Raw genomic sequence first — 12,233 nt, 5'->3', positions numbered from 1 at the left:
ATTATTACTTGGTTAACTTTGGGTTCTAAACACAGAAAAATGGAAACAGAATGTTGCTAAATTAGTCTATGACGTAATTGTACTGATGCCAATACATTTTTGCTACATTGGATATAATGCAAAGTGAATTAATTTGTCATCATAAATCTTTATTAACTGTGCAAACAATGTTAAGTAACTCTTTTAACCACTGTTAATAAAACCAAAAAAGTAAAACTACTCATCTGTTGAAGACGCACTAGCTAATTAATATACTTTATGCAACATTGTATTTAAATTAGCATATGCTTAATAGAGTTCATTTGTGTATGCAATTTAGAGTAAATTGATAGTTTTACTCTTATTGACCTGAATTGTGAGACTCTTTTTTGTGTCCCAGTAAGTTGCATTGCTGGTTCAATTGTTATCATCACACACACATACACCAATAAAAAACAAAAATACTGGTGGACTTATTAATCTTTTAGATACTTGCAAAGTGGAAGTTTCATTTGAGCAAGATTTGCTGACTTTTACTGTATATGATGATTTGGTTCAGATAACTCACATTTATGTGCGGCTGATTATTAAAGTGTACGCAAGTGTCCTGCATTGTCACAAAATGGAACATGAATTCCAACTAAACCCACCGTGCAATTTGAGCTGGGAAGTAAAGTTTTGGAGAGAATCTCCAATAACTGCCACCTTTCTGTGAGATGAGTCCCTGGAGTTATATAGTGACCTGAGAAAATAGTATTTGACACATCAAAGAAGAAACATGAACAATGAATGGCATGGCAACAAACCCATTTCATGACTTGCATGTCAAGAAAACAGACTCGGTGCATTGCAAATTCTTCAGTCACCCGCAGCATTGTTGAGGGTGTGATCCCGGGGAGGTCCATCAGCAGGCCAGGCATCTTGTCCTTTTTGTCGAGTCCATTTGGCTCCAGGTTTGTTCAAATGGCTTTCAGTCCAAGAACACAGGCCTTGTTCAAAGTTGCAGCGCTCTGTCACACCCTGCTGCTCTGTAGTTAATCATCAGGGACAGAAAGTGTTTAAGAAAGACAAATAGAGACAGAAAAGTCAACCAAGCAAAGTAGCTGTTATGCACTATGACCCTTTTTTTCAGTATTAAAACTATGTTCGGTATTCGATATATTCGGAGGAAGCACAAGTGGATTGAGCATAAAACTTTGGCGCATCCTGATTTTCATGCCGGTTCAAGCCTTGTTTAGCGAGTTTGGGAATTTGGCAGACGACTTTGCGCCATGCTGGGCATTCCGAGGGCGTTTTCTTTTCAAGTCCCTGGTGCACCTGACAAATTGCATGGCAGAACACAGACTAAACTTTACGCCAGCTGGAACCAGGTCTAAGTTGTGGCGCAGGTCGTGTAAGCCCAATTTGGTATAGGCTGACAGATTCTGAACTCAGCCGATATGGATGATGGATGTCATCATATTTAATTGTTGAATCTGACAACAATGTACATGGCACCTTCTGAATCACAGTAGAAATCAATCCATTGCACAAATTATCATCATTCATATTGTGTTTTTAAAGGGGTGCGGTCACAAGTGCCCACATCACAGCGGTAATCTGTGATAGCTCTGGCCAATTTAACATCATCTGCACCGTGGAGGTCTACTTGCAGTTCCTTATAAACATAGTTTGCATGTTTTGATCTCCTGCATAGACTCCAAATAATCAGTTTCTGCTTCCGCCATGTCAAGCAGCACACACCTCTCGTGTGCTGGTTTTAAAGGGAAAAGGAGGAACCATTTCAATTAGTTGTGAATCGAAATAGATTGTTCATGACTACAACGGTGCAAAACTCCCTTTTCTAACTCCGTCAATCTTTGTGCGTCTGCAAAAATACCAAACTAGTCCAGAGTTAACGACACGATGCATACCAGGCTTGTGTTGGGCACAAATACAGACTGGAGCCCTAAGTGTAGTTTTTCTCATTTACTGGGTTTAGCACGATTTGAAGGAAAATTGTGCAGCTGTGAACGCAAAATAGTGTTTATGTGATTTCCGGCTTGATAACACACATTTATTATTTTTCAAACTACAGTGTTGCCTTACGATACGATGTCATATATTTCACATTGAATTGAATGAAAACTCCAGTAACTTTTCCCAGGCTCCATCACAAAAAAACAATAAAAATGGTTTACCACAATTGCTCTCATCACTCCAATCGCCGCAGTCATCTGTGAAGTCACACACTCGGTTCTTCTCCACACACGCGTTATTATTGCAAGCAAACATATTTTCTGGGCACATAGGTTGGGGCTCTGAAAGAAAAAAAACAAAAATCAAAAACAGTGACCATCTCACCCTAAAAGCACACTCAGCGTCCAAACTGTCGAACTTATTACCTGGCAGTTTGCAGCTGGTGAAGTTAATGTCATCAACGGCAATGTAGCCTGCCTTGTCGAAAGCGCGGGTGGCTTCAAAGAAGACGGTGAAACCCTGACGCCTTCTACCAAGCGACACCTCGCCGTGCTGCCACAAATCGGCACCGCCACCCGACTTCCACCACAGGACAGTGGTGCGAGAGCTCTCACCGAGCAGCACCTTCAACTCCTCCTTGTCTGCACAGGTTGGAATGATTTTGTTATTAAACAGGGCAAGACTGAACGTTGAGGTTTTTATTTCTTGAAAGAAGAGCGATTGCACAGAGCAGACTTATGGAATGCACTAAAGGCTAGCACGGCAGCTGCTGCTGTTTAAGATTTGTTTTTTGCCTGTGCACATTACGTTTACAGTTGAGTTGTAATCAAAAACATGAAAACCAGAGCGCTGTCTTCGGGTTAAAAACAAGCAATTGTGAAGTTAAGAGAAAACTCGCCAATTTCATTAATAATGGTAGCACATATTGTAACACACCTTCTCCGTACATGTTGTAATAGAAATGGAGCGTGCAGGCAACACTGGCCTGTTTCATGATGGGACTCTGCAAGGCGGCAGGGCTCATGTGATCCCTATTGTTCGGAGTCACTGCCATGTACCAGCCTGGAAAATATAGAATCTGATGTCAGCAAGGCCAGGCTAAAAGAGACATCCATTTGCGCATTTGCTATAGTGCTTGTCCTCAAACAGACAACAACCATTTACACTCAAATTCACACCTATGGACAATATAGTCAGTCCTGAATGAACCTAATATGCATATTTTTATAATGTGGCAGAAAGACAGAGTACACAGAGAAAACCCACACAAGCACACAAAAACATATAACCTCTACAAAGAACCAAGATTCAAACCCTAACCCTAGAATCAGTTCTGGCATGCTTTTGTCAAAATGCCACAATGCTCAGAAATTACAGCATGACAAAATAGGCCTCTCACAAATAGTGACATTTGGTGTTTGTTGGTATTTTCCGTTTTATGTAGGACTATGAGGTACCTACCACCCCAATGACAAACCATTGTTTCCCTGAATATTCAATATTGGACTTATTAGTAGAGGAAACGACAGAAAGGCAATTTGGGTGTATGGCCTCACCAAGCACCGTTCCGAGCGTGTGGTCAACAGACGGTCCAGTGTTCCCAGTGGCGTTCCCTCCTCTTTCCCACTGACCCTGGCCGACGCTAACGTCCTCCCAGCTACATGTGTCGTTCTCAAATGTACAGCCCATAAACGTCGACATTGTTTCATTCACTGCAAGAACAAATGATAATGAATTATTTAAAATATATTGAGACGTACTGTAGTAGATAAACACAACTAAGCTAGTACCTTGACAAGGACCGGGTGTCAAACTGATGTCATCGATGGCAATGAAGCCATTGTTTGTATGTGCTTCAATCAGCAACTAAACACAATGTGACAGATCATCTGCAGCATTGCAACCAAACATAATTAGATCAGCTATTAAGTCTACTCTGGGTTACCTGGAAAGGTTTTCGCTGCTCTAAACTTTGAGTGAAGCTCTTCCAACCGTGTCCACTGGTGCTGTTTCTCTGGAAAACCACATCGTCCTCCGATGGGCCTGAGTGAATGAGCACTCGCAAGACCCCGGACTCGCTGCATTCAATCCGTTTAGGAAAAAAAATGTATACTGCTCGTTATGCTAGGCTTAAAGAAGTCACATTTAAGACTGTTTAAGAGCTTTCAGTCAAATGCATGGCCTCTTGTTTAATAAATATGACCATTAGTGTTGAACAAGGTGAATATTATATTCCAATACAGTGATGCCTGGAGTACCTGAGCTCTTGACTATAAAAAGTCATTCCAGTCCCGTAACTAGTTTGACAATGTTAAATAACAATCAAAAGCATGATGATAAAATGTGTTTCTGTGTAATGTGTATTTGTGTTCTTTTTTGTGGTGTGCCTACCTTAAAACAGATGGACGGATATACTGTTCATTGCGACGTCTCAATTACTCTCAGCTCATCAGTAAGACATTATTATTAGTTGTGCTTCTCAGAATATAAAAACTTATATATGCCTAAGTACTGTTGTATTTTCTTTCTACATGTGTTGCTGTACTGTTTGTGTTCAATCTGTTGCTTAAAAGCGTATGAACACTATAGCATAGATGCTAGTTAGAATTAGCATTAAGCTAGCAGACTGAAAGGCTAAGCCATGTGGTTGGTTTAGATATACAAGCTGTAATTATCTTTATTTTATGCTTAGTTTGACAGTAAACATCAACCGGGAGTGGCATTAAACAGCTTGAAGCCTCTTTCTTTGAAGAATTGTTCATTATTTACCAAAGTGGTGCTTTTGTAATTATTTACAAGTAATATATTTAAAAATAAATTGGGGATCAGATAATTCAAATCTAATTATTATGTCAAATCAGAATGTTTTGTTTTTAAAATGCTAGTGCATGTGTGTGGGGGCGGGGGTGCATGTGTGTGTGAGTTTACTTTCTGTGTACTAAACTCTGACCCAGAGTACGTGTTGTTTTGCAAAAATGAAGCAGGTGATTGTGCTCACAGTTTGAGGAAGTCCATGAGGAAACAAGCAAGATAAAGTGCATCCTTGGAAATGTCAACACACAGTTTGGTGAGAAAAAGGTTGTGTGTTTTGTTTTCTGCTGACCTGCTATCCACGTGGTACCATAAATTGAGGCAGGCTGCGGAATCTTTGAGTTGGATCCATTCTGATGCTATGCGAGCCACAATGATGCTGTTGTGTGGTGATAAGCTCAACAAGAAGAGACCTGAAAGCAAACACACAATCAATTGCTGCAGTGTTATGACTGAATCCAGCACCTTACAGCATTTGATTGGATTGTCAAACACTCCCACACAATATTTTTATTTGGGACAGGGAGTATATACAACCACAGGATGTACAGTAAATTTGGAGTAACTCACCACAATGGTTAGCGTGACTACAATTAATCATCTGTTGCACATTGTGAGGTATTCGCTACATCAGTGAGCAGATGTTTTAAGTCAGACAACCTGAGACTCAATATTCAATGAAGTACATGCATTAATATTTGTCTTTTTGGTAAAGTTACAAAGTGTAGGATTTACGTTAGTCTCTGAAATAAAGCCCTCTGTCTGTGTCTCAGTTTGAAGGCATTAGTAAACAAAGTGCGACTCTACCTTGTGGGGATTCGGTGGTGTGGTCTGCAGGTGGACCCTGGAAGCCCCCATTTGCCAGCACCCAGCCGTGTCCATCTTCAGTGAGCGTGTTGAGCCAGTTGCACGGTCCCGATTCAAAGTCACAGTTGGCCGTGGGAGAGCAAGCCCCTTTCGTCATGGAAAAATCATCTAGTTGGACCGTGGAATTCATGCCTGCTTCATGGGATGCCCTAAACACCACCTTGGGAAAGTATAATGGAGGAAGTACAGTCCATCCATTCATTTTCTAGAAAGCTTGTGCTGAGATGAAGCCTATGCAGTCAGTGTGATCTAACTATGTGCATAGGAGGCATAGAGGATTTACGTGTATGTTTTTGGAATGCGGGAGGAATCCAGAGTACCCAGAGAAAACTCACAGCACATGCAAAGGGCAGATGTGCCAACCACTACTGCACCATACTTCCAAAATATAAGGTCATACGTTGAACGTTGTTGGCCAGAACACAGTGACCTCTGCCACCTCCCAGTCCAAAGATGGAGCTCCAGACCGCTGCCAAAGGGCCTCACTCACTTCGCCGCTCCGCACATGGACAGAAAGCATGTTAGATGCTCCAGCAGGAAGCCGGTACCTGGAGATACGACATGGTCATGCACGTATATTTAATTATATTTTTCATCTTCAGACAACAGCAAGTCATGGGGCTTTCACACCGCACTTGTGTAGCGCAGCGTTCACCGTGAGGTAGGGAGCAGGGAGGATGGCCGTTACTATTTTTGTCACTGGTTGTCAAGCTACCAAACAGGAAGTGGCTGGGTGCCTTTTCCCCCTTGTATGGATGTGAATTAAGCTGTAGCTAGGCAATGTAAATTTGTCACTTTTGCAATGAAAAACCTTGGCTTTACATTTACGGAAGAACAGGAGAAGACGACCAATGGCAGCAAAAAAGGTAATGGGTTTTTCCGATTATAACGGCACGGCAGGATATCAGGGATTTCCGGCTCCAGCTATTTGAGAACCACTTCGAAGTGTACTTTAGGCTTCTTCAAGTTTTTCCAAGCATGTTGCCTACAACAAAGCCAAAATATCTTACTCTTTTACTCCAAAATCTCAATACCACTGTAATTGCCCAGCACCTAAATTTAAAATTTATGTAGGAGCAAAAATAAACAATGAATGGATTTGTGGACGGTGCATTGCACTTTGCTATATGCGGTGTGAAAAGGCCTTAAAGGTGCCCCACGGCAACACTGGACTCACCAGAATCGTGCACACATCTCCACAGGTGAAATGTAGTCAGGTGACAACAGCTGAGCAACCTCAGGTTGTTCGGAATTTGACATGAATGCAGTCATATAGTAACCTAAAGGAAAGAGTCCATTATCTTTCACTGAACTTTTTGAGTGGAAGTTGTCAAATTTGACCCAAAGCGACTGTTATCAGATTGTGTGATTATTGTTTATTGCAGTGACGGCCTTTGCCTACTCTTTTACGCCATTAACGATTAGACTCACCATTCACAGTTCCATAGGTGTGATCCACATTGTCTTTTGTGCCTTTTTTTCTTTCCCAATGACCAAAGTGACTGACATCGTTCTCAAAACCGCACCAGTCGGAATCAAATCCGCAGACACCTGAAAAAGACGTAGAACAAAAGGAACAATGGATTATTCCGTGTCGCTGCATGGTTACACCAAGAGGTGTAACTGTACAGCAATAATGAGAGTACAAAATGCATCACATAAAAAACTTTTGTGTCAAAAGGCACACACTTAATTTAATTTAATTTAAATTAATTTTAAATGAAACTGCTAACAGTAAATTCTCCAATAAAAGAAAGGCTTTTGTAGTTTTTGTTTTTATGAATCCATCTTCTTTTTTGATCCAGGCAGGATTTACAATGCAGACATGCCATAAAAACACACATACAGTATTGGTTATTGAGAGGATGTTTAAATGGCACCGAAAGTTTATTAGTAACAATTTAGAAGCTGTAGTAGGAGTAGCCTATGGACAGAGGTGCCAGGCAGTTACACCTCCTGTATCCTGACCCTTGCCAAATATGTTCCTCGTGGGCACTCAGAATGTACATAATATTAAGTACCTAGAAATATGGATACGAATACATGACTGTGACACCCCTAATGAGTTTACACTCAGCAATTTGTTTAGAAAAGGCTGTATCCACATACTCTGTTTCTTGCAGGCCCCATTGCTCACTGTGACATCATCAAGCGCAATAAATCCCTCACTGTTCCTGTTTCTGTGGCCAGTGAACACCACCTATAAAGAGAAGAAAAATTGTTTCAATCATTGATCTTTAGTGGACACAGTCATGAACATGATGTTTATTATTATGACAATCCGTGACGAGCGCAGAAGTCCAATAAGAGAACTCTCACTGCCCATGTAAGCATTAAAGTCCCACAACAAAATGATGGAGTCCTCAGCAGGAGCGCTCTCTAGATCCCTCTCCAAGGACTCCAAAAAGGGTGGGTACCGGTACTCTGAACTACTCTTTGGTGGATGAGCACACAAACAACAATTCCTGTTACTTAAAGGAGGAGAGCTTGGAATGCTACCCCTTGTGTTCGGTGGAGAGAATCCCAATGCACAGGCATCGATCCGAGGGGTCAAAAAATAAGCCCACATCTGCTCGGCACCTCTTTCTGTTTGCAACTCCAGAGAGGAAGAGAGTCCGATCTCTCTTCAGAGGACTCATACTAGAGCCAAAGCTTTGTGTCAAGGTGAACCCCACTACGTCAACTCCAGGCGTGTCAAACATACGGCCCGCGGGCCGGATAAGGCCCGCAAAGGGGTTTAATCCGGCCCGCAAGATGATTTTGTAAAGTAAAAAAAATTAGTAGTTAGACCAATTAATCAGCTGGCCACAATCAAAAGATATAAATTCGTAATTTCACAAGCAATCCTCAGATGAGCAATGCAACTTGTAGATGGACTTGCCCTTGATGTCATTATTTTACAAACAACCTAAAGTTTGTTTGTTTCTAAACGGTTTGTTTGTTACATAACACGTAAATGCAACACAAACTACTGGTAACACAAACACATATGACAATAATTAACTTCCTTAACTGCGCCACACAATGCATTCTGGGAACAATATATATGCAAAACAGGTAGATTTATTTAACACATCCGGAACTCATACAGGCCAAGTGTTGCTGCGTTCCATTTGCATTCATGTTAGTTTTTGGAACAATATAATTACAGTTGAGCCACGTAACGTAGGGCTAACCCACAAATAGCGAAAATCTGCGTATAATCAACGCCAATTGTTTTTAAGTTATTTACCATGATTTTACCGATCCGGCCCACGTGGTAATATATTTTCCTCCATGTGGCCCTTGAGCTAATATGAGTTTCACACCCCTGGTCTAGTCTGAACTTCTCGACCTTGCACACCAGCTTGGACTTGTTCCGTTCCCCTCAAGACAGCTTCTGTGGAGAAGGATTAGACTGCCAAGGTCCAGACCACCTCCTAGCTCACATTGCACCTGACCCTATGGCCCCTCTCATAGGTGGTGAGTCCGTGGGAAGGGTGACTCATGGTAAATTATATGGTACTTCACTTATATACAGTGTTGGGCATGTTGCCTTAAAAAAAGCAATTAGCTACAGTTACAAATTACTTACAAAAAGTAATTCAGTTAGCAACACAGTTAGTTACTGCCTTTTAAAAGTAATTAGTTATTCAGCAAAGTAGCTATAATAACTATGATATTCCTCTATTCTCTGAGTCACTGACATTTTAACCAGCGAATCAGTGAACCAGCTTTTGATTGCCCCAGAAGTGCTGGACAAAGTGGCTGGCGAGAGCGAATTATGACTTTCCATGCTAAAGAGGCTGCCTCCGCGACTCGACCCCCGAATAGGCGAAAGAAAACGGATAGATGGACACAGCCATCTTGGTCAATATTTTCATGCACACTTAAGATAAAACTCTACCCGCATCATTTCGTCCATGTCGATGGTTACTTGGGCATTGATCCATCCTGGATTCTGCGTCCCTTTGCGAGTCCAAACCAATGCTTTGGAGGAATTCTATTTAAGACAGTAAATATTTAATCACATATTGCAAGTGTTGTGAAGGCTTAACGAGGCAACTTACTGTTTCAACCAGCAGATCGATGGTGGATACCGAAGGCCCATACATGTAATACCAGAAGCCAATGCAGATTTCCGATGTCAAATGGCTGACGGCAGCAGAGATGCCTGCTCTCCTACTGTCACCAAATCCAGATCCATTAACAAGTAAATAAAATCCTTGGGAACGAAAAAAGAAGGGAAAAAAGCTCATTATTTCCAGTTGATGACATTGCTTGCGCTTATTTAAGTTAGATGTTAGCATTTGAAATCGTCACATGATGACACCGGATACTGAATTCACCACGTGACATGTCGGTCGGGCCACTTGAAGTTCACAATTGGTGGTCCCTAAAGACTTCTATGGCCAACTTATTAATTAAGCCAATTTGGCAATTTTACTTGCCTTTGCTGTCTATTTACAGCAGCTGCAGCCTGTATTTAAGTGGCTAAATTCTTCATTAAGCATTCAAATACTCCTATCAGTATTATTTATGACGCATCAATAAAGAGGATCAATTGTCATGACATTCAAGACTTAAAAAACACACTGTCTTTCACAAGCAATGCTTATGGCATTGCACCTGTGATAAAGGAATTGACCTGCATGTCATTATTTTACACTTAACCTTAACGTCAAGGATAAACAAGGATTAACTCTGATAGCTTTATTAATCAAATGTATTGCATGCAATGCATTCTGGGAACAGCAGATATGCAAAATAGGTCGATAAGACACATCAGTAACCGTTAAAGTCTGCACGGCGCTGTGCGCTCCATGTTCGCTAGTTTGTTAAATTAATTTTATTGAGTATTCTATAGGGTTTCCATATAGTCTGGATACAGAATTGAAAGTACAAATGGCCCTACAAATTTTATAAATAAATTTGATGAAATCAACACTTTTAATATATAACATGCAATATTTTTAAGTTATCTTATTATTACATTATGAACCATTATATATGTTATTAAGTGATGTCGTGCTTGCGGTGATGAAGTGAGGAGCTCTGTTGATGTGCTGTGTTGTCATCCCTCTTAAGGAGAGCCCAAAAATTGCACCTTTGTTAAATCATTGACATTGCATCATCAAAGAAAGAAAGCTGTTTTCAATTCTCAAGATTGGTGAATAAATTGTCAAAACAATATCACACATATGTGGAAACTAATAGTATATATTTTTGGAAAAAAATATTAAATTGACCAAATTTTGACGTGAGGTATCGGACCAAGCCAGTGTTATACAGGGTCATTGCTGGTTCTGGCAGGGCCAACACAATTTGGCTCGTGGTGGCCCGATCCGAAAAGGCTTAATGTAGTTCACCTTAATTTTGTAAAACACATGATCATGTCTTGATTATGATGACAAATAAACATTTATTTACTTGAATGCCTAAGCAGGAATTTTTTTTGTGTGGTGAAACATGGAGAGAAACACATAAATGGAAAGAATCAGCAGCATTAAAGCACTTAAAGATGCTGGATGGTTTTGTGTGTTTGTGAAGCACTTAAAAAACTAATGTTTTTTTTAATAGGTTTTAGCAGTATATACCTTGGTTATTTCCTACACTGTGATCGTACAGTGGTCCGTCCCAAGGCTCATACACGTCCAGTCCTCTACTGAGCGTCCAGTTGAAATCATCATCAACCTCTTGGAGCCAGTTACACAGATCTATGTTAAAAAGATGTGGTTAGATTCAATGGGGTTACTTGAAGGACTGTGAAGGAGTATGATCAGAATAAAATTCGGTCTCAGTCAAAAAACAATACTATGCTGAAAGAAGTTTTTTTAAATATATATTTTTAATATTATTATTATTATTTTTTTTTTTACACAGTTGTGACAGTGTTACTGAAACCACTCCTGTCACCTTGTTCAAAAGTGCAGTGCACGCCATAATCTGGAGTAGCGGTGGTGGTGGTAGCTGGATTCGGGGTGGTGGTGGGAAATATGCAAGACTGGTTTCTTATGATGTGGAGATCATCGAGGGAAAAGCTTGAATCCATTGAAGGTGAACTGCTGCCTTGCAGTATAATCTGTTATAAAAGGTTAATAGTTCACAATGTTGTGCTGAATTATTCAGGCCTTATTCAGGCCTGGATGCTTAACTGACTTACCTGGTGAGACCCCAATGCACTGTATTCAACTTTATCTTGGATCCAACCGGAATTGGTGAGTCCACGTGTGGTCCAAATCTGGCGCAGGCCAGAGGTCTCGTTCACAAATACAGTCAGCGTAACATCTGACGGATCTGAAATTAAAAAATGAATAAATAAATCCTCAAAATCAGGTGGTATTGGATGATCTCTACAGTAGTGGTGTATTAGTAGCCTACATGAATTTGGCATGGGACATTTGATACAGAGTATAGGTGTGGTTCCCAAGAGTAAATGACAGAAGTGTCAATGCATTGCACTCTAGCCCAGCACATACTCAGCCTATGGTTAGCAGATAGCATAGCTAGCTATTTGCTTTTGGCAGTATGTCAACGTTGTTAACTCACTTGAAACAGCATCACACTAGGACATCAATGCAGCTGGAGAATTTACTGAAATATATATTTTTTCAAAATTGTGTTAATAAATGTGTTCC

General features: G+C 40.6%; 1 protein-coding gene across 1 annotated transcript in view; it reads right to left on the bottom strand.

The window, feature by feature from the left end:
* Positions 1–12,233, bottom strand: part of LOC144043086 (MAM and LDL-receptor class A domain-containing protein 2) — a 56,645-nt gene that overhangs the window by 14,447 nt on the left and 29,965 nt on the right. Inside the window, exons 14-32 of the mRNA XM_077556325.1 lie at positions 11,759–11,892; positions 11,512–11,677; positions 11,193–11,312; positions 9,666–9,820; positions 9,503–9,598; positions 7,726–7,816; positions 7,048–7,167; positions 6,794–6,896; positions 6,017–6,164; positions 5,557–5,776; positions 5,042–5,162; positions 3,884–4,016; positions 3,729–3,804; positions 3,495–3,650; positions 2,875–3,000; positions 2,364–2,579; positions 2,160–2,279; positions 846–1,007; positions 630–721 (exon numbers count right to left, since the gene is read on the bottom strand). Of these exons, the coding sequence (XP_077412451.1) occupies positions 630–721; positions 846–1,007; positions 2,160–2,279; positions 2,364–2,579; positions 2,875–3,000; positions 3,495–3,650; positions 3,729–3,804; positions 3,884–4,016; positions 5,042–5,162; positions 5,557–5,776; positions 6,017–6,164; positions 6,794–6,896; positions 7,048–7,167; positions 7,726–7,816; positions 9,503–9,598; positions 9,666–9,820; positions 11,193–11,312; positions 11,512–11,677; positions 11,759–11,892 (2,555 nt within the window). The remainder of the gene's footprint in view (positions 1–629; positions 722–845; positions 1,008–2,159; positions 2,280–2,363; positions 2,580–2,874; positions 3,001–3,494; positions 3,651–3,728; positions 3,805–3,883; positions 4,017–5,041; positions 5,163–5,556; positions 5,777–6,016; positions 6,165–6,793; positions 6,897–7,047; positions 7,168–7,725; positions 7,817–9,502; positions 9,599–9,665; positions 9,821–11,192; positions 11,313–11,511; positions 11,678–11,758; positions 11,893–12,233) is intronic.

Source organism: Vanacampus margaritifer, chromosome 2, assembly GCF_051991255.1.
Source record: "Vanacampus margaritifer isolate UIUO_Vmar chromosome 2, RoL_Vmar_1.0, whole genome shotgun sequence".
Lineage (NCBI taxonomy): Eukaryota > Metazoa > Chordata > Actinopteri > Syngnathiformes > Syngnathidae > Vanacampus > Vanacampus margaritifer.
Note: the sequence above shows the minus strand (reverse complement) of the source record. Positions and strands in the feature narration are given on the sequence as shown.